Consider the following 23,362-nt stretch of genomic DNA (forward strand, 5'->3'; position numbering starts at 1 on the left):
ATATTCATATAAAATACAGTGTGCATACAGTGACTATAAAAAGAGGTGTGCCCGATGAGTCCCATATAGGATAACTATTCTGCATTGGTTTGGAGTCACTAGGTCACATGACTTGGGAGGTATTGAAAAAAAGAGGACCATTCATATAGGAAATAATGTTTTTTTTTTTACAAAATATTCATATAAAATACAGTGTGCATACAGTGACCATAAAAAGAGGTGTATCTGATGAGTTCCATATAGGATAACTATTCTGCATTGGTTTGGAGTCACTAGGTCACATGGCTTGGTAGGTATTGAAAAAAAGGAGACTGTTTCTTATATGAAATAATGTATTTTCTTTAAAATATTAATGTAAAATACAGTGTGCATACAGTGACCATAAAAAGAGGTGTGCCCGATGAGTCCCATATAGGATAACTATTCTGCATTGGTTTGGAGTCACTAGGTCACATGACTTGGGAGGTATTGAAAAAAGAGGACCATTCATATAGGAAATAATGTATTTTTTTACAAAATATTCATATAAAATACAGTGTGCATACAGTGACTATAAAAAGAGGTGTGCCCGATGAGTCCCATATAGGATAACTATTCTGCATTGGTTTGGAGTCACTAGGTCACATGACTTGGGAGGTATTGAAAAAAGAGGACCATTCATATAGGAAATAATGTATTTTTTTACAAAATATTCATATAAAATACAGTGTGCATACAGTGACCATAAAAAGAGGTGTGCCCGATGAGTCCCATATAGGATAACTATTCTGCATTGGTTTGGAGTCACTAGGTCACATGACTTGGGAGGTATTGAAAAAAGAGGACCATTCATATAGGAAATAATGTATTTTTTTTTACAAAATATTCATATAAAATACAGTGTGCATACAGTGACCATAAAAAGAGGTGTATCTGATGAGTTCCATATAGGATAACTATTCTGCATTGGTTTGGAGTCACTAGGTCACATGGCTTGGTAGGTATTGAAAAAAAGGAGACTGTTTCTTATATGAAATAATGTATTTTCTTTAAAATATTAATGTAAAATACAGTGTGCATACAGTGACCATAAAAAGAGGTGTGCCCGATGAGTCCCATATAGGATGAATATTCTGCATTGGTTTGGAGTCACTAGGTCACATGACCTGGGAGGTATTGAAAAAAGGAGACTGTTTCTTATATGAAATAATGTATTTTCTTTAAAATATTAATATAAAATACAGTGTGCATACAGTGATCATAAAAAGAGGTGTGCCCGATGAGTCCCATATAGGATAACTATTCTGCATTGGTTTGGAGTCACTAGGTCGCATGGCTTGGGAGGTATTGAAAAAAAGGAGACTATTTCTTATATGAAATATTGTATTTTCTTTAAAATATTAATGTAAAATACAGTGTGCATACAGTGACCATAAAAAGAGGTGTGCCCGATGAGTCCCATATAGGATAACAATTCTGCATTGGTTTGGAGTAACTAGGTCACATGACCTGGGAGGTATTGAAAAAAATACTTTTTCTTATATGAAATAATGTATTTTCTTTAAAATATTCATAAAAAATACAGTGTGCATACAGTGATCATAAAAAGAGGTGTGTCTGATGAGTCCCATATAGGATAAATATTCTGCATTGGTTTGGAGTCACTAGGTCACATGGCTTGGGAGGTATTGAAAAAAGGAGACCATTTCTTATGGTAAATAAGGTATTTTCTTTAAAATATTCTTATAAAATACTGTGTGCATATAGTGACTATAAAAAGAGGTGTGTCTGACGAGTCCCATATAGGATAACTATTTTGAATTGGTTTGGAGTCACTAGGTCACATGATGTCAAAGCTATTGACAAAAAAGACTATGAAGGTAATTCAGAAGGTACTTTTTAGACGGTCGGTTGGGAGCAAGTAGACAGGTCATCTGTTTGTACATTGTCTGCAAACACAGGGTGAAACCGGCCGCATAATGTTTTTTTTTTAATATCTGTCGAATATCCGAATATCAAATATCAAACTAACTTCACCTCGGTGACAGAGCAGGCTATCTGTTTTCTCAGCCGACCGTCTCATGTCATGTCCTGCAACATTGAGGCTACATAAATGAATGCTAGGCTTTTTCTAACTTGTATGCTCGATTTGCAGTGCATTTGCTTTGCTTGTAAATTAAGTTGTAGGCCTACTTTCCTTGTCCAATGTGACTGTTGAACGATGTTGGCCAGAAATGAATATATGTGGAAGTTTCCGTGTCATGCCATACCTCTAGTCTCGTTGGCACTCTGGCAGCCTCACCAGAAGATGCAGCAACTGGCAGGACGTCATTGCGTTAACTGAGTTGTTAGCTATATAGAACATCTACTTCTGTGTAGTAGGCTACATAGGCCAGCCATCACTTTTATAATCGCGGGGAAACGTAGCAATGCTTTCTGAAGCCCTGTTTCTTTTCTCCCACGCCGTTGTGTACCGGGGGAGAGGTGCTCTTTTCTCCCTTGAGATAGCCTACTTTCTCCAATAATAAACTTGTTCTCGTAACGAAAGGCAATTGAAAATGTAGCGGAGTAAAGAGTACATTTCCTACAGCAATCCAGACAGTGCATCTCCTTGCTCAGTGTTGTCTTATTGGCTACCCGCCAACGTGGCAGGTAGATTGACAGTTTTACCCGCCAAACACAAAAGTTACCCGCATTTGGCGTGCGGGCGGGTGCCAATTTCATGCCCTGATTATGTGTGATGCAATTTACTTAACCAATCTTACTTTAGGCGCGTTAAACAGATGGCTTTTATTTTGACAAAAACATTGAGAACTCGTGATTCACACGAAACAAGCTGACAGTTTTAGGGTGACACATGTGACACCTCTGGCACGTGATCATGAGCTTCCGTATCAGTTTGTTCTGAGCACTGTTTTGCTCGACCAAATTTTTAAATCTTGGTGATTTCTGATGTGCATCTTGACCTAGGACTTTATACGCAGATATTGAATGAAGAATACGCTATGTTGGGTTCACCACACTCGCAAAGAAATGTGGTGGTGGATGTTGCCCTGCTACCACCAGACAGTAATTTCAATGTCCAAGTTAACGACATAGCGAAAGCCAAACTTGCTAAAAACCTGGACCAAAAAAGCCGTCCTACGATTTGTTGTTTGAGTAGGAGAAGCATTATAACTCTAACAGATGTATCTGAGAGTGGAACATCAATTACCATCTCGGAGGACACATATTCAGAGTAAGTTCCCAGATACCAGTATATTTTGTTTATGGTCTGTATAGCCTACTACAGTATGTTGACTATCAGTTAATTAAATTGACATGATTGTGGTGTTTGATAATAAATAAACGTCAACAATCTCTCGTCCTCAGTTTTGCATGGGAGGAAACGACAGCGCAGAGCGGATCCAATGAATTATATCGACTTATTACAGTGGGGTCAAATTTTGATCTCAGGCTATATACAGCTGACCCAGAAAACCTTGAGTCGGTCTTGGTGGATTCTGTTTCTGCGTGTTCACCACATATGCTCAGGAAGATGGTCGAGAGCAAGAACATGAGTGAGTATTACTGAACACTCACAATAGTCAACCCTCAGATTAATGTTATTGATGTACTTTAGGCCTACGTACCTTAGTTGTATGTTATGCATGTCATGCTACATAAACAGAAGCAGTCACTAAACAGATTCAAGTAAAACACAATAATGTCTGACTGTAGAAATACTATTACTTTGAAGTTGATTAGCTGCCCAGGTAAATGCCTACTTTGTGTCATGAGTTCCATCAGCTCTGATTTGAAGTAGGCTCAGGATAGGATGAATACGGAATATGGACTGGACACACCCCTAAATGTATTTAAGCTTTTCACCAAGATCGAGCCCAAAAATTGTAATGAAACAGTACACACAGGGCATAAAATAGACTTTTTGGCTTGTCTGCCAATGGCAGGTAAACAAAAAATGTGCATGACAAAATATGTTTCTACTGGCCACAATACTGTGTAATTATTAAAAAGATACACCTAATCTGAACCCATGTTGCTGCCAGTCCTTGATCTTTCAAATTGAGATGCATAGGCTACTTTAAGTTAGTCCTTCGTTTCTCTAATTTAGTGCAGTAGTTTATTCCTCCACATACTTTGAAATTCCTGATAATAAGCTACAAATCATAACGTCTGAAATATATGTAACTAATGGGATAAACGTGAAGACTTTCCCAAAATATTAGATGTACTTGCACACATTAGGACAGTTTAGCCCCTTGTTTCTCTAATTTAGTGCATTCGTTTTTCCTCTTATAAAACATTTGCTAGTCAGAACACTCAGGTGACACCATGTTCAAAACCTGTAACTTGCTAAATGACACAGTAACAATTCCCCCAAAATACCAGATGCTATTTATCCATTACTGGTAACATTAAAATCAAACAATGTTGAGCTCTCCTGACGGTAGAGCATTCAAATAATGGCAAAACGTCTGCCAACTTATGTGATCTAGACAAAGTCCGTATAAACTCTGTTGCGGTGCTGAAAGGTTACAGTGAAATATAATGTCAGCGACCTGCTAGTGCTGAATGATCTTTTTTATTCATTTTGCCAATGCAGATGTTTACTCGCATTTCATTACTGCCGGGTGTCAATATTAAGCCCTGTACACACACACACACACACACACACACACACTCATAAATTGGCACAGTCACGTGCATGCACATACACACTTATAAACGAACACAAGCACTCTTACAGACACAAGCAAACGCACACATGCACACAGTAGCTTACATACACATTGAATAAGTTGCAAGAGTAGGGAATGGAGTGGAGAGAAACTGACAATCGGGACTTATTTCTGCAGAGAATGTGCAGGACTGTGCGGTGGTCATATTTTGTACCGCTATGCAGTGGTCATATTTTGTTCCGCTATGCAGTACATCTAATTAAGCTCAACACTGCTCAGACTTACAGTTTGGATGCTACTATTGGAGCCTCTAAAATTACTCATTTAGCCAATAGCCAATAGCATGAATAGCTCATGACTGAAGGTAGGTTATTTACCTGGGCAGACTTACTTAAAGGTGCTCTAAGCGATGTTGCACGATTTTTAAGCTAAAACATTCTGTCACATACTGCAAACATCACCTCAACATCCTCTAGCTGCCTGGGCCCTGAATACACTATAAAAAATGCGGTCTCTGTGGACAACCCAGGCTCCAAAAATGGCAACAAAAACAACTTGGTCCAACCTGGACCATAAAAACATAACAAACTGTTCCAGCAAATCACCGACGAGATGCGCATTTACATGTAGGAAAGTTTTAATTGCATGGGAGGGAAGGGGAGGGTGTAGCGTGCTAGCTCTCTCAAACAAAATCAGGAAAATACCTCCAAAAATGTATTTATTTGACAAAGAAGAATTGTGTGTGTGTGTTTGTGTGTGTGTGTGTGTGAGAGAGAGAGGGGGAGGGAGAGAGAGAAAGTGGATGAAGTGTTGCTTAGGCTACTTTGTTCAGATGTTTGTTCAGAAGTCCAGATGTTTCTCGTTGTAATAGGCAGTTTAACATAGCCTGTTTAAGACAAGGCTACATTGACTGCATAGGATTGTCCCATGAATTGTTACTTAATGTCTTGTAAAATAAAGTAAAATAAAGAAACATTATCATGGCTACATGATATTGATGTAACCACGTTACTTATCGTTAAAATTTAAAGGAAAGGAATTTGCAGGTTGGGTTCGGGTCGATATTAAACGCATATTTTGTCGGGTCATTGGATCTCCAAAATGGGTCGGGCGGGTGCGGTCATAAAAAACCCTGACCCGCGCATCACTATCAGAGAGGCATCAATGTGTGTTTCATTAAGTTTTCCCAGCTGAGAAGTTTATATCAAGTGCTACCCTGTTGCCACCATTTCTACCAATGCTATTGCTGCATCATCAACAACGCTGTTAGAACTATGGTTTTCAAAGTGGCACATTTTTATACAGGTACGCTGCTTTCTAGAAACAGGTGTTACAACGTTGTCGTTTGAGTGAAAGTTGTGTCGTACCATGGTGGTTTAGCAACAACACAGCTAACTTTTCTAGAAACGCACCCCGGTATGTTAAGTTGGGGATGATCATGACATTCATATAGTTTTACTACTGGTGTTTTCAGACAGTTTCTTATATAAAATTACCATATTATATTTGGTTATTTGCTTGATCTTTTGTTTGTTTAAAAAAACAAAACCATATTAATACCGTATTAACTGCCCCTGTGTATTAACCTCATAGCTGAAGACATTTTGCATAATCAATATATAAACCTCGGCTAATAGTTGGGAAATTACGGTACCTAGATAGTTAATATATGAGACTGTATGAATGACGTTCTCAGAAATATAGACTTTGGGGTCACAGCCAGATGCAGTATGTGTCTTTCTAAAAAAAACATGTCTTCTTGACATTAATACTTACAAGATCAGACAATAGATCATAACTTCTTGTGCAGGCTATTTTTATTTCTGAACTAGATTATTGCAATGCAATAGGTATTAGGTCTTAATTTATGCTTGTTATATCGCTTGCAATCTCTTTGCAGGTTTGACTGATCTGGTGTCCTTGAAGTTGCTGTCATTTGCTGACAGCTGGTGTTATCTGCTGCTAAACTCGCATATTTTGGTGCAGCTGTTGTGGCAGAGAGGACATGCTACTCCAGAAATGGTATCTGCGTGCATCATCACTCTGCCCCTTAACGCCTCGCAGAAAGACTATCAGATCTGGCGGGGAATGCTTTTTGTTCTGACCAATTCTGGAATCACATGTATCCTTTTATCATTTTTACATGTACTGTTTTGCTTCTCTCTATATTGAAACCTATGGTTATTTCTTGTTTAATGCAGTTCTACCATGTTTAATACTTTAATAATCATTTGCATACATTGTTGTCTCAGGCTCTTTAAACTCTAGCTCACAGACATGTTTGACAGCACTGAGGGGCAGCATCTAGCCACTGTGGATTTTGCACTATTCCAAAAAGATGCAGTATGTCAATCTGATTTCTGCCTCCTGCAAATATCGCAAGATCTCAGCATGGCTGTCGCAGTAACCAGCCATAACCTAGTTATAGCTGTGGACCTAAATGAATATTTCAGGTAATTAAATAAAACAAATTAAATGGCTTTTATTGCTTGAAAGAGTGGTACAAGTGAGGTCCTATAGCTCAGTCAACAGAAATGGATGATTAAAAAATACACATATATACAAAAGCAAACACACACATGCTCACACTCACATACACACACATACTCACATTCACATACACAAAAGTTGCAAGAGTAGGGGATGGAGTAGGAAATGGAGACATTGACAAATGTGACTTATTTTTGTGGCGAGAATGTGCAGCACTGAGCGGCGTCATATTTTGTACCGCTATGTGGTACATCTAGTTTGAATGTCATGCTATAAGGATAACTGAGCCTTTCAAGTTACACTTGGTGGTTATTTATCGCCCCCCAGTCAGCTTTGTGCATGAATTGGGCATTATACCATTTGCAATTCCGATACTTGTCCATTATTAATCCATGGTTTAACATTACATTTGCTGACGCTTTTTAATCTGAAGTGACTCACAACAAGGGAACAATCAAGGTAGAGTGTGATGAGGACAAGCAGTGAGTGCTCCTTCCATACAGTCAAGTGTCAGTTCTAGTCGGGTGGTAAGTGCTGGAATTAGCAAGTCTAGTTGTAGGTATGCTATGAGAGGAGATACTCTCTGAAGAGATGGGTCCTCAAGAGTTTTTTGAAAGTAGAGAGGTACGCTCCTGCTCTGGCAGGAATTGGTAGTGCGTTCCACCAACGGGCAACAACAGATGACAAAAGTTTTGATTGCCCTGAGCGTATAGGTGGCAGAGCCAGACATCGTTCATTTGAGGAGCACAACGGTCGGGAGGTTACATATGCCTGTATAAGGGCATTCAAGACAGTGGGAGCAGATCCAGAGACTACTTTGTAGGTAAGCATTAGTGATTTGAATTTGATGCGTAGCTGGGTGAGCAGCAGGGTAGCATGTGCCCTTTTGGGTTAGTTAAAGACCAGGCACGCTGCCACGTTTTGGATCATCTGAAGGGGTTTCACTGTGCAGGCTGGAAGACCTGTCAGGAGGGCAATAGTAATCAAGTTGTGAGATGACTATGGCTTGTACCAGGATTTCGGTAGCATATTGAGTCAGGTAAGGCCTGATTTTTTGTATGTTGTAAAGTGTGAAATGACACGACCGGGCGACTGAGGCAACATGATCGGAGAAGGTTTGTTGCATATCAAGCAAAATTTCTGGCAGCCCTGGTAGGTGCAACAGACAGGCAGTCAGTTTTGATGTTATAATGTAATGGTGGATAGTAGGTTTAGCTGAGAGGTCAAGCAGTTTGGTTTTTGAGAGGTTTAGCTGGAGGTGGTGTGCCTTCATCCATGTAGACATGTCTGAGAGGCAATCAGAGATCCATGTAGAGACCAAGGGGTCATCAGGTGGAAATGACAGGTAGAGCTGTGTGTCATCTGAATAGCAGTAGTATGAGAAGCCATGTGGATAATCGGACCCAGAGAGATGGTGTAGATAGCAAAGAGAAGGGGGCCCAGCACCGAGCCCTGGGAGACCCCTGTGGTAAGATAGCCATGATGCATTAAACGAGCACCCTGTGAGGTAGGATTCAAACCCGAGCCTGTGATGTCCATGTTTGAGAGTATAGAGAGAAGGATATAGTGATTAACCGTGTCAAAGGGAGCTGATAAGTCAAGCAGAATGAGTACTGATGACCGTGCCCTGGCTTCTTTTAAGGCTTCTGTCACAGACAACAGAGTTGTTTCGGTTGAGTGGCCACTCTTGAAACCAGATTGGTTTAGATCAAGAAGGTTGTTCCGTGAGAGGAATTCAGAGACCTGTTTGGAGACTGCCCGTTCGATACCTTTGGATAGGAAGGGTAAAACTGAGACAGGACAATAGTTCTCAACTTGATCAGGGTTGAGAGAAGGTTTCTTAAGTAACGGTGTTACCCGAGCCGCTTTGAATACTGTTGGAAATGTGCCAGAGGTTAGCAAAGCATTGATCACATGTGTGACTTGGGTGTCACAATTGATTTCTAAATTCTCTGAGCATGTAGCTTCACAAAATCATGTCGGTTTATCCTTATCTTTAGAAATACAGGAGCAGCTTACTATATGCTGAAGAGCGATGACTGCGTAGCATGCCAGAATATCCCCAAACTCTCAGATATACAGCGGGGAAAATAAGTATTGAACACGTCAATATTTTTTTCAGTAAGTATACTTCCAGTGAGGCTATTCGCATGAAATCTTCACCGGACATTAGTATTAACTTAGGTAATCCACACATATATAAAAATCCAAACATTAATGTCTAAAAGTAGAGTTATGGGTAAAAAAGTGGAATGGCACAGGGAAAAAGTATTGAACACACTAAGAAAAAGCAGTACACAAAGGCAAGAAATGGCAAGGAACAAACTGGAATCTATAAGTAGTTAGAGAAATTATCCCTCCTATCTGTGCAAATTGATATAAGCTGGGTTAATACATACTGGTGGGCTATAAAAAGGTTTTTTCTTACCAAGGTGTCAAACAAGAAGCATTTCATAATGGGTAAAAGCAAAGAGCTCTCCCAAGACCTTTGCAACCTTATTGTTGCAAAACATATCAATGGAACTGGTTACAGATGCACATCAAAACTTCCGAAGCATCCAGGAAGCAGTATTGGAGCCATTATCTGCAAGTGGAAGGAACATCACTGCATCATCACTGGCCATGCACAGGATCTCCTTGCAAGATTTCTGACCAGGAAGTCAGAAGGATAGTCAGAAGAGTAGCCCAAGAGCCAAGGACCACTCGGAGAAAGCTCCAAAAAGACTTGGTGCAGTTGTTACAGAGAAAATCATAGGTAATGCACTCCACCGCCATGGCCTCTATGCACACTCATCCCGCATGACTCTATTGCTGAAGAAAAACATGTCAAAGCTCGTTGAAAGTTTGCTACACAACATTTGGACAATCCTATGAAATACTGAGAGAATGTCAGTCAGGCGAGAGCAAAATTGAACTTTTTGGATGTCATACTACACACCATATTTGGAGGAGAAATGGCACTGTGCATCACTCTAAAAATACCCTACCAACAGTGAGGTTTGGAAGTGGTGGCATCATGGTATGGGCTGTTTTTCATCTCATGGTACTAGCAGACTTCATACAGTTGAAGGAATGATGAATTGAGTCATTTTGTTCCGGGAGAATCTTGACCTGGCATGACATGGCTAGACCTTCCAGCAGGACAATGATCCAAACCATTCAGCAAAGGAAACTCTCAATTGGTTTCAGAGAAAGGAAATCAAGGCCCTGACTTCAATCCAATTGAACAGTTTTAGAAGTAAACTAAAGATCAGGATTCACAAGAGGGACCCCTGGAATCTTCAATATTAAAGGACTATCTGTTGAAAAGAATGGGCCAAAATCACACCAGAATACTGTAACTGGTTAGTTTCATCATACAGGAAATGCCTTGAAGCTGTCATTACGAATAAAGGCTTTTCCACAAAGTATTTAAGACATTTCAGCAGGCGTGTTCAATACTTTTTTCCTGTGTCATTCCACTTTATTACACATAACTCTACCTATAGACTTTAATGTTTGGATTTTTTTATATGGGTGGATTATCTGAGTTAATACTAGTGTCTGGTGAAAATTTCATGCAAGTAGCCTCATTGGAAGTATACTTACTGAAAAAAATGTTGACGTGTTCAATACTTATTTTCCCCGCTGTACATTAAAAATGTATCTTTTCGGTAGGCTAGTCATTTCCAACTTCCCAAGCTGATGGTGCTCAAAATGCAACACAACCGTGTTCAAAGCAGGATGAGGACAACCTGAGGTTGTGTGTGTGTGTGTGTGTACAAAACTGAGCTAGAATTTAACAACTTTGAACATATTTAACATTGTTTCATGAGTGTAATTGAGATTGTGGAATTGTGAGAGGAGTCAGTGCATCACCAAACCCTATAATAGTAGTGGGCCAGACCTAGAAGGCGCTAGACATATATCCAACCACTTAGATATGGCACTGTAGAATGGTTATAGAAACCTGTGGCCTAAAACATCAACGTTTCGGGCCATATTGGTGGTTGCATGTTATATCTGAAGTGAATTGGGTCGCGATGGTCTGTCATTTTTAAAAAGTGGGTCCCCAGAAAAAAAGTTTGGGAAACACTGGATCACATTCATTTTTATTGTCATTGTGCAGAGCACAAGTACAGAGACAATGCATTGCAGTTTGCATCTAACCAGAAGAGCAAAAAAGCAAGTGCAATGTGTTCTGTATGAATAATGTCAAGCGCTTAGTTTAATTTTGAATCTACCCACATCAGGAGTATTTATTCCATAGTATTCAAATGAGCATATAAGACATTGTAGATAATTGCCAGAGGAGGAGTATTATGAAACTGTGCTGACTAAAATGTTCTGTTGTAGGACTTACCCAGATCACTTGCATAGTCAGAAGGCTATCAGTCATCTTCCTCTCAAGCCTCAAGATACAACTGATCAAGAGGATCTCTTGAGTTCTTGTCACAGTCACTCAGAACTGGACTTGACCTTTCACAATGACTGGTAGAGTGTTTACCTTTGTTTCTGTCACTTAGAATGTGTTTACTGTTTAGTTCTGTACACTGCAAAAAATGAAATCTAACCAAGTGTTGATAATCTTATATTAAGATCAAAAAATCTATTTGGTATTGTTTTTAGTATGAAAAGACTTACCTAGTGCTCTCTCGAAAGATCATTTTGACTTAATTTAAGAAGACTGACTTATTTTAAGGAGTCTTATCAAGACAAATTTGCTCAACGCACTGGCAGACAAATTTGCTTGTTTTTAGGACAAATTTGCTTAACGCACTGGCAGACAAATTTGCTTGTTTTCAGGATGAGATGTCTTAATTTAAGAAAAGTTTGACTTATTTTAAGTCAAATGAGTTCATTAGAAAGTGCTAGGTAAGTGTTTTTATACTAAAAACAATACCAACTAGTTTTTTTTAATCTTGATATAAGATTAATAACACTTGGTTAGATTTTGTTAGATAAGCAGTTTTTGCAGTGTAGCAGTTGAAGTCACCTACATGTTCTTAACTCTTGGCAGCTCCTGGGAGTCTCAGTTGACATTATTGAATACCAGAGCCAAGATACCAACCACGCTGTCCCAGCAGATGCGAATTACACCATGGTACAAGGATTCCCCTCACATAGAGTGCAGACAAGCCATAGCGTCATCAAAACTCTCAAGGGATAGTGAGAGACTATGGTGTGGCTTTTTGATCAAGGAGGCCCCAGCTGAGGCGACTCCAGTTATGCTCTCAGTTTCTAAGTTCTCAGCTGTTCTTACTGTTACGTGTCCTTTTAACAAAAGCACCCTTGTGGTCTACATGGACCTGGACAGTCAAAATGTCACCTGTCATTACACAAACACCTCATGTCTGCCTGTCCAACTCTGTTCTGGAGAGCAACATTGTCTACTGCTAAAAGGTAAACTGTCAGAATTTCTAATCAACTGTCTGCTGATTGTTACAGTCAATTTATTTTAATAGCAGTAGGTCAATATCAAGAATATCAAGTATACACAAGTCCTCAAAATGAAGCTTTCATCTCAAATACTGTTTCCTCTCACCTTAACAGGCAGTGAGCTATTTCTATGGACTAATTCATTATTTTGTTTTCCATGTTGTAAGCCTGTTGACCTGTGCACTTAAAGTGTAATACATGGGATTATATAACTAGTGAAATTGTTTAATTAAAGGCTTTTTAAAATTCTTCCGATCCAATTTCAATCTAAAATATTTAGACTACTTTGCATTTTTTTCTGCTTTTCTAGGTTATTTTTTTTGCAATGGTTAAACATCCCCTTGTCAATCCAATTGTTTCTGGCCTAACTTAGTTCGCCCAAGTTCAATGTGACAGCAACATCGACTGAGAACACCTGTGCCTGTGTCAATTTGATCATTTGATTGCTAATGTAATGTATTGGCATAGATGGCCAAATTTGATTTGTTTCTGATCATTTGCCTGTAGCTGCTAGTGCAAGTTCAGATTTGTAGCATTTTTGCTTGTATAATTCAGTACTACCCTATTTAGCAAACATCTACATTACCCAAGATTGTATCCTGTGATTAAGGTTAAGATATTAGACCTCTGACTACAATTTAGTCAGGATGCTGGACAAGCTATACAGTAAATTTTTGTAGCATGACTACGTACAGCAATTGCCTATACGATTGTTATGATTATAAAAATAGCAAATGTTACATTTCATTTTATTTTTCTATTTTGTACAAATTGCTGTTGAATATATGTATCTACTGTGATCTTTTATAGATTCAGACCTTTCCCTGGTGCTGTTTGGTGTTTCTCAGGAGGAACTCCTTAACAGGCTAATGGTATTTGGCAGTGCTGGCACCGTCGATTCCCTTTGTCACCTCAACGCCTGGGGGCGTTGCTCCATCCCCATTCATGCTCTGCAAGTAGGGCGACAATTCACACATTATCCTGGCTTCTCAGTATCTTAGTGTGGCAACCCAAATTAGGAAGTTTTCTTTTTTTTCTAGGCAGGGCTGAAGAACCACCAATTAGACACAGTTGACTTCTTCTTAAAAAGCAAAGAGAATATTCTTTGCCCACGTGGTGGATATAGTGCCCTTGAACAGACATCTACAGTCTCCACCCATCTACAAGTAAAGAGTAAGGAAAGCACAGATTCTTATGTCATACACCTAGTAATGTTGCATACATATGGACACATCTGTGACAGGTCAGGGACTTACCCGTCTCATAACGACAGGATTGAACTCACTACCATTAACAAACAAATACAAACGTTTGAGAAACCAAAACCAAGATTGTAAGCTTTGAATAATTCAGAGAATCATATCCGGTTGTCTTGTCTTACTACTTTAATTAGTATCTAAATGACTGTGTCTTTGTCTGTATGGTATATATTTATTGTTTGTTGTTGTTTATTGTGGTTGTTTAGATGTTCAGGAATTGTGCCCTGCCCTTGACTTACTGTGTGCAGCAATCAGAGATACACACACAGAGTCTCAGAGCAAACAGTTTTCTGAACAACTGCTCAGTATCACCTACACTTTCCTCAGCACACAAGTCCGAAGCATTCTGACTGGAACAGAAGGTAGGAAAGCTGTTTTTATTGTCATTCATTTAATAAAATGTTATGTTTTATGAGATGCTTTGTGTAAATTTGTCTGCTTTAACCTTAACCAAATAACTTTCAGTGTCCTGCCGGCGGGACGGTTACCCCTTCCCCCCAACATTCTAAATCAATTGTATGCACCATATTGCTATGTAGCATAGTAATGTTATACACCATTTCAAAGCTTTGACTCTTGGGAATCCAAAAATGACAACTTTTTTCATGTACAATCTGTATAGTGCTTTACATTCTCAGATTCATTTTATTATGTCTCAATCAGGGTTTCCGTTGTCCGGTAATTACCGGACATTGGCCGGAAAAAAAATGAAATGTCCGACAAAATTAAATCTCTCCGGTCAAATTGTCCGATAGAAATTGGCTAATAATCCCGTCCCCTAACGCAATCTGAATTTGAGAATAAGCCTTAATATGTAAGCCTATATTATACGTCCTCTGGCTATGTTTTTAAATGAACAGGCTCTACCGTTTGAAAAGTAAGCTATTAAACAACACGCATAGCCTATGTTGCTTTTCAAATAGGAAGCGCACGCTTAAAACGTCCATGTTAAACAACGAACATGAGTGAGGCGATTCAAACATGGCCAGGCCCAGGCAGACTAGCCTTAAAAGTTTTTTCAGAGGCCATACGCGATGGATGATGATAAATTGGTAACGTCCAAAGCCTCAGATGTCCGGTCAACTCCACCACCACCAGATAAAAAGCAGAAGTGTCGGGCGTATCTGTCGGAATTAGTGACATTGGAAGTGGAGTTGCGGGGGGTGCGGCCGCTCCGAGACACTGTCATTCTCCGTGTACACTGGACATGCAAAGTGTTCTTTACACAAAGCATCCAGTAGGCCTATGCGTTCTCTGTCTATGATCTGCAGGGCCTCCTCGATGAGGCGATTACTGGTCCGCGGATCATTTCTGGCACAATTAAACGGTATCATTGAACCGCGGCCGAAAAAAAAAATAGGAATAGAATAGGAAACATTTCTTAATTTATTGTTATCAAATAAAGAGGCATAGCATTAGGGGGTAGTGGTGTGAGCGCTCATTCTTGTGTGTGCGCATCTGTGTAAGTTAAACAGTCACCACTGGAGATAACGTGGGTAGCAGCAACAAACAACGTAGCCTTTTTAAAACGACGAACGAAGCGGACTCTTGCTGTCTATGAAAAGATACTGGCTAGATCTTGTTAGGCATGTTTAAGTTAGGCTAATGAACATGTTGCATTCTATACAGCCTGATTATGTCATTATTTAAGCTACATAGCCTGTCTCCAGTTTTCCTCAATTTGACTAATTAAGAAGGGATAATAGGATATTTGACCGGCATATCATCAAAATATCCGGAAAACGAAACCTCTGTCACTTTGACCGGCACCATTTCTTTCTAGCGGAAACTCTGGTCTCAATTAAATTTGATCCAAAATGCCCCCCTCCCCCTCCTCTGCTCTTGGTGATACCCTGACTTCTGGCTGCAGTGTAGCTGCAGCACAATAAGTAGATGCCTCATATTGGGTACTGAAATATTCACAAGAATCCATAGAAATTGAATCTTCATGTTGTATTATCCAATATTAGTTGTACAGATGTATAGTCTATCTTATACACACTCATTGAACCAACAAATTAAATGCAAAAATAGAGACTTTTTTGTAATTATTCCAATTTTGTGTAGTCACTCTATATCAGAACTCCTGACATACAATCTAAATAGTCCACAAGAAACCTCAAAGTGTTGCCTTTCATTTGAGACCAGGATTATGCTTCTACACAAAGGGGTTCATGTGCAGTAAGCATTTGATTGTCAGTATGCATTTTGGATAACAAAAAGTCCTATTGGGAGTATCCATAGGCATTTTACAAAGCGCATGGGCATACCTTGACAAATAATAGTCTAAAGCACTCATATTTTCATTCTATATTGATCAGCTTTTGCACACAGCTTCACAAGACCTGGTGCTAGGGCTCAGTTGTGTTTCTAAGGGATATCAAGTGACCTAGAGGGCTGAAATGTGGTCAGTTCAGAGATGCTTGTAATCCGGCAGAAAGAAAAAACTATATTCTAGCCTCTGTAGCTCTTTGTCAGTACATCACACAGTTATCTTGACTGTTTCCTACGAAAGCTACAGGTTCTCAGCTTTCTATAGAGGTCCAGCACTTGATGGTTGACCCCAAAAGAGGTGGGAACAATGCCCTTGTAAATAGGCACAGTGCAATTTCAGGCAAAAACTTGACATTTTTACTGAGAACTATGTTAAGGAAAATTGGATTTGTATTGTGTATACATTGATGTATGATTGTTTTTTTAAATGTCAAAATGATCAGTTAAAAAGTTGAGGTAAGCATGGCGTTCCAATAAATGGTTTTCATAACAAAGATGAGCTGTATGGGTTAACTCAGAGCCATATAAAGGTAGAGTTGCGACAATGGGTGTTAAAAATTCGTTAAGGTCACGTGGTTCATGTAAACTTCAAATAGTTCCCGGAAGTGATTGACAATGGATTAGAATGCATTAAATAGGCTACTGTTCAATGATAGACAGAGCCACGATTTTGGGTAATTGACAGTCAATAAATGCATTGATATACAATATTTATAACACAGTGCAATTATTGTGTAAACTATGTAGTTATCCTACCATTACAACAATATTAAATTTAATTCCAGACCTTATATCTTAGCCTGCTATATAAGGTGACCTTTTTTTCCACCCTTTTACGTATGTGTTAATATTAATTTCTGTACAAAATCAAGACGGGAGATTCTTTAGAAAACGCAATTGCACCCACCCCATAAGTGTATCTAAATTAGGCCTATCGCTATAAAATAAATGACCTCGTACAGTGACTCGAAAAGCTGTAAACAGTGTTTTTGAGACTGCGTGTAGCCTACAAAAGCGAATGGAACTCCAGTGAAATTTTGATTTTGCAACGAGAACCGGTAACACAGCTAGTCTAACATTAACTTGTTTGAGTTTTCTCCCCGGCGTTTCCTCTGGTAGTCACTGATCTGAGCTAAATACTTCAATTACGTGAAGTAGTTTTACGTAAAAATAGTTTTTTAACATCTCCAGTGTAATGGTGGGCTTGCTAAGTTAACCGTAGCATTACCTATTCAGTAACCCCAATGCGAGTGATCATAATAAAATATAAAACGTGACATGTAAGTCCTTCGATAAATAACCAGGCTATGAACTCATAAACATTAACTAGTAGGGGAGATTATGTAAAAAACGTTACGCGGTGGATGGAAGCATGAAATTTGGTAGATATGTTCCTTGGGTGATCCTAAGACATCCTAGAAGGGGTGCCCAAAAATATCTCAAACAGGAAGTGAGATTTTGAAGAAATTCAAAATGGCCGCCCATACAAATGACAGCTGATTCAAAAGCCACCTTCACAACCTCCTAAAAGCTTGAAATTTGGTATACATGTTCCTTGGATGATCCTAAGACATCCTAGAAGGGGTGCCCAAAAATATCTCAAACAGGAAGTGAGTTTTTAAAGAAATTGAAAAATGCTGCACTCCCCGCCACAAAATTGGCAGCTGATTCAAACACTACCTAAACAACCTCTTAAAAGCTTGAAATTTGGTATGTATGTTCATTGTGTGATCCTGAGACCTCCTAGAAGGGGTGCCCAAAAATATCTCAAACAGGAAGTGAGTTTTTAAAGAAATTGAAAAATGCAGCGCTCCCCGCCACACAATTGGCAGCTAATTCAAAGACCACCTAAACAACCTCTTAAAAGCTTCACATTTGGTATACATGTTCCTTGGGTGATCCTAAGACATCATAGAAGGGGTGCCCAAGAAAATATCAAACAGGAAGTGAGTTATTGAAGAAATGTAAAATGGCCACCCATATAATTGACAGCTGATTCAGCTTGAAATTTGATATATGTCCCTATATATCAAAGTTATCCTGGAAGATTACTCCAAGAAATCTCAAACGGGAAGTGAATTTTTAAGGAAATTGAAAAAAGGCTGCACTGCCTATCCACACAATTGGCAGCTATCTCAAAAGCCACCTACACAACCTCCTAAAAGCATGAAATTAGGTATAACATATCTTATAGATATGTCTCTGCTTTAAGCAGACAATATCAGTCAAGTCAAGTCAAGTCGGCTTTATTGTCAATTTCTTTACATGCACTGGTCATACAAAGAATTGAAATTTCGTTTCTTACTTTCCCATGCAGACATATAGACATACTTTAAATACAGACATAGACATACTTTAGACATAGACATAGCCATAGACAATAAAAAATATACAGACATACCACATACAGACATTAAAGTGCGAGACTGAAATATAGAACATATATCAAAATATAGAACATATATAAAAAAAATAGAGGTAGTTGTGTTGTATATTTATAGTCCTAGCGTAACCTTCTGACAGAGTAGTAGTAGCAGCAGCATTGTGGCAGAGTGATAAATAACATTGATAACATTTACATGAAGTTTAAAACTTGTGCTTGTGTGTACTGTATATTTACATTGATATGCAGTCATTTCAAGTATATCAGGCTTGATAGGAAGCAGCAACACGTTAGACTGTGCAGTCGCAGTGCAGTTCCACAGGGCGGTCCTGGGGGGGGGGGGGGTAGGTTAGGGTAGACAGGATCCTAGGTTCCTGGCTGGCTGGTGGGTGGGGGGGCTGTCAGTGATGGGAGAGTGGGTAGAGTGTTCAGCATCCTGATTGCTTGGTGGATGAAGCTACTTGCAAGTCTGGTGGTGCGGGAGCGGAGGCTCCTGTACCTCTTTCCAGAGGGCAGGAGGCTGAACAGTTCGTGTGCAGGGTGGGTTGTGTCCTTGACAATCATTAGTGCTTTGCGGGTGAGGCGGGTGGTGTAAATGTCCTGCAGGGAGGGGAGTGGTGCTCCAATGATCCTCTTAGCTGTGTTAACAATGCGCTGGAGGCTACACTATGGCTATCTATATGGCTATATGGCTACACTATGGCTATCTATATATCCACCAATTGTCTCAAGGATACTATAAACACAGACACTTAAGCACCTCAGGCAGACCTCATAAAAAACATACAATGAAGCACACATGTCCCCTACAACTTCTTAAGACACAGTAAAACACCACACTAGATTACATTAGTCCTAGTCTACATACTGCATATTTGCATCTATTCACATGCTCTGGCACATTGACATATTACTGTGCAAGGCAACCCAGCATCCTGGCATCGGCACTTTCGAGAGCAGAGAGGCTCACCTTTGCTGCCACACTTAAGAGGTTCTCTACATACTTTGGCTGCCTCTGGTAAAAGTGTCCATAAAGGTGTCCAAAAATCATCTAATTTCATCCATCCATTTTTTTCAGGAGAAGGCACTGACTGGGTAGCCTGCAGACCTTTGGACCAAATGCTAGCTTGGTACACTGCTCTATTTGAATGCTGTATCAGTGCAGCCAGTGTGGAAGGGATATTTTCCATTGAAAGACATATTTGAAAAAACAAGTCCTTCCTGAGATCATTGACTTTTTCAAGATCCGTTTTCTTATCGTAAAGAACACAAGTGTACTTCTCCAGCAATGCAAACATGTTTGATTCCTGGCTAAGCAGTTGAAAAGGATTTGCTGTCAGCAATGAAGGCATCCTTTACTTCTGGAAATGGTTTCCATGCAGCCCACCCTTTAGAAGGAGTCTGCTGTTCCAGAGGTAGCCACCCCATTATCACATAGTGCAGTTGTTCAACTACTTCCATCTAAAATTATCCGATTGTGTTCCATAGAGCCATCTCTATGTGCATTTTTGTATATAAGTATAAGTATATATACTCTTTTGATCCCGTGAGGGAAATGTAGTCTCTGCATTTATCCCAATCCGTGAATTAGTGAAACACTCAACACACAGTGAACACACAGTGAGGTGAAGCACACACTAATCCCGGTGCAGTGAGCTGCCTGCTACAACAGCGGCGCTCAGGGAGCAGTGAGGGGTTAGGTGCCTTGCTCAAGGGCACTTCAGCCGTTCCCACTAGTCAGGGCTCGAACCGGCAACCCTCCGGTTACAGGACTGGAGTGCTAACCAGTGGGCCACAGCTGCCCAAAATATATAGTGGTTGGTCAAATGGGCCAGAATTTAGGTGGCCCTTTTTTGTTGTCAATTGTTTTACAACATGTCTGATCATGGCAAAGCTGGCAGCTTTTTCATGAAAGAGAGGAAGGAGTGAGTTTACAGCAGGTGGGTCAGACAGTTCTGGCTGAAGTGAAACATCAGTTTGATTGCATGCTCACCCCACTTTTCCTCCTCTGTTATTGCCCATGCTAAGTTCACCACAGGTATTGGTTTGGTTAACTTTTTGCACTAAGATGGCCTTTGTTTGACAAGTAACAGCTGGAATTGTAGTGTATACTTATATACTATATTTTTGCGCTTTTTGAGTTGGTGAATGTATATTTGCTCTCTAGCACCTTGGATCGGGAGGCGAGCGTGCTAGTAATTGAGATAAAAGCCCAGGCTGCTAGTTCTCTCACTAGCACGTCAAGGTATCATGAGGGAGGTTTACTCAATGTACATACTGCACAGATAAATACCACCTGGCTACCGTTACTGCAGTACAAATCAAAATTTCGTAGCTTCTAATGTTATTCCTGAAATAACGGTACAATACCCCCCAGGAAGCCCCACAGATTCACAAATACGCACCCCAGGTGATCATGGGGACACAATTAGCCTAGGGATGCCTTTGTTTGCCTAGATTTAGCTTGATAATTGGAACCCAGCTAGTGGTTCTACATTGGCTAATGCTAAGGCTAACACTGGCATAACATTTGGTCAATGAGTTGTGTCCCTATTTAGGGCTTGATCTCTGCTCATGTGGACATTTTAGCAATAAACTGTCTTTTGAAAATTATTAAGTTATTCTTCTGAAAGTTTTTAAAAATATTTATGTTAAATAATAATAAATAATTAACTTCTCAGATGAGGATTCATTTGGGGAGTCATGTCATTCTGACCATTTTAAGCCTGTTTCCCCCCCTTTTTAAGCTGTATTAAAGGCATGTAAGATTATTTTCATGGGTTATCTTGCACATATTATTTGTAAACCATCTCTATATATATCAAATGTAAAATAATAAAGTAGCAGAATAAACCATGATGCCCAACTATGTAATGTTTAATTATCCTTGGGTCGTTTTAGGCGGCCATCTTGGATTTTCCCTTAGAAATGAACCAGACATTTTGGGCACCCCTTCTCAAATGATGAGATACATCATAAAGAGTGTCTGTACCAATTGTGGTGCTTCTATCCACCGCGTAACGATTAGGCCCTTTTTTGTTGATAATCCCCCCTACTAAACAGCATTTTGTCATCGTTGTCATTCACTGTGCTGTGAACAGCATTAAGATTCTAGGCTAAAGAGCTGAGATTCAGACAGGTGAGCACCTGGGAATGGTTGTTCATCGTGTCAGAAAATAGCAATTTGATCAGTGATCATGCATCATCAGCGCAAGCTTGGTTTGAAACTTTCTGGGGATTTTACACGATCCTTCATCACTGGGCTAGTTTGCCCTGCTGTGTTAAGATGACCGTGCTGATGCTAACAGCTGCAGCTCCCTCAAATCTAGGTTCTCTCATGCATATTAGGCTAGCTTTTGCCAATGAAAATGAATGCAAAATTTAAAAAAAACAGCCCTGCTCCTAACTGAAGAAACGTTTACTGTACGTTACCAACAATGTTAACAACTACTCAGTTTCACTGCTGCAAGTAGGCCAACAAAGTTCACTGTAAATATGCTTCGCCATATTTAACGAACCAGCTAGCTTTGTGATAACAAAGTCTTACCTTTTATGCACTGAAAGTTATCCACATATCAAACGATTAAATTCACAGTTATGGAGGAATTGTTTTGGGGAAGCAATTGCACTATATCTTAAAAAGGGCACTTTTGCTGCCCTTTTTAAAATTAAACCACTTAAATCCATAGCCTAGATGAGCATTGCGCATAACGTTACAACTATGTTGACATGATAAAGCTAAATGCCCAAGAAACGTCGCATCAGAAAAGTTGTACAGACGCAAATTACACTTAATGACAGCTTGTTCGTAGTGTAGCCTAGTGCTGCCTAATTGAAAGGGGATAGGCAAGGTTTATCTTAGGCTATATTAGGCTATTATGTGTAGCACATTTATTGGGCTTTTAGCCTCTTTTAATTTATTTGATAAGGAACTTATACAAACTGAGCAGCAGAAAAGCTGTCATAGGCAATACACAAATAGTTTATTATTATAATTAGGTTAGGCTATTATTAATGCTATTACTTCACTACTATTACTGTTATTATTATTCGGATGAGCCAATAATGTAAATCTGAGTCTGAAAAGTTGGCTACAAACAGTCTATACTGCTGTAACCGCACTGCTGCTATTATTAATTGTTAACTTCCGAGAACTCTTTGAGGCTTCCATGAGCGGCCATTGTTGGGAAAAAATGGAACATTAGCGTCAATGGAGTTGTCGCAACTCTACCTTTACATGGCTCTGGGTTAACTGACATTTTGATGAACCCAGGTAGAGTAAAGACTTCTTATGCTAAAGGGACTTCAATGTGAAAATATTTGTAATAATTTTGCCCCTATATTTACTGATAGATTTGGATCAAAATCAACATGATTGCGTGAAAATGCTAGATGGGTACATCTCTGACTTGCGAAATTACATGAGGATGCTTTCTTGGGACTCCAAGTGTGACCGTCTGGTCACCTCAGCGCAGTCAGAAGAAGAAGAAATGAAAGACATGTGCCACCTTCCTATAGAAGTACAGACATATTTTACATTTTTATTCCAAATGATTTGGTTAGGGAACAAAAATACAGTATTTTCATGTAGCCATCATTATGGTTAACTGTTAATGTTATTTAAAGTGGAAAACTTTTGTAACAGCTATATGATATTTGTTGTCTGGCCCTTCAGGAGCTCGTCCAGCATGCTGTTACAACTTGCCAGATCCCCTGGGCACAGGCCTTTCTGAGACGGCAAGCCAGCCCTGAATTGTGCCTTGACGATATTAAGAAGAGTGGCTTGCTACAGGTCCTTTGTTGCCTCCAGCGCCACGATTTGGGCCAGGCCATATCTCTGCTCAGGAACATGGTGAGATGGGGGAGACTGAAGTTGT

General features: G+C 39.5%; 1 protein-coding gene across 4 annotated transcripts in view; it reads left to right on the plus strand.

Moving 5' to 3' along the window:
- The first annotated feature begins 2,860 nt into the window (after positions 1–2,860).
- The window catches only part of spg11 (SPG11 vesicle trafficking associated, spatacsin), a 96,196-nt gene continuing 75,694 nt past the window's right edge, over positions 2,861–23,362 (plus strand). For 2 of the 4 annotated variants that reach the window (XM_076303185.1, XM_076303194.1), the window contains exons 1-11: positions 2,861–3,217; positions 3,352–3,539; positions 6,562–6,783; positions 6,937–7,114; positions 11,487–11,624; positions 12,151–12,533; positions 13,380–13,525; positions 13,610–13,742; positions 14,035–14,190; positions 22,839–23,005; positions 23,161–23,337. In XM_076303185.1, coding sequence (XP_076159300.1) covers positions 2,985–3,217; positions 3,352–3,539; positions 6,562–6,783; positions 6,937–7,114; positions 11,487–11,624; positions 12,151–12,533; positions 13,380–13,525; positions 13,610–13,742; positions 14,035–14,190; positions 22,839–23,005; positions 23,161–23,337 — 2,121 coding nt within the window. In that variant the 5' untranslated portion in view covers positions 2,861–2,984. Of the gene's footprint in view, positions 3,218–3,351; positions 3,540–6,561; positions 6,784–6,936; positions 7,115–7,922; positions 7,975–8,041; positions 8,191–11,486; positions 11,625–12,150; positions 12,534–13,379; positions 13,526–13,609; positions 13,743–14,034; positions 14,191–22,838; positions 23,006–23,160; positions 23,338–23,362 lie in introns of those variants that run through there. The other 2 variants (XM_076303211.1, XM_076303204.1) reach the window with 2 other exon arrangements.

The sequence above is a fragment of the Alosa pseudoharengus genome, unplaced genomic scaffold (genome assembly GCF_046254945.1).
Source record: "Alosa pseudoharengus isolate Yale_2024_CS ecotype anadromous, Long Island Sound unplaced genomic scaffold, YU_APseudo_1.1 YU_APseudo_1.1_scf_10, whole genome shotgun sequence".
Classification (NCBI taxonomy): domain Eukaryota; kingdom Metazoa; phylum Chordata; class Actinopteri; order Clupeiformes; family Clupeidae; genus Alosa; species Alosa pseudoharengus.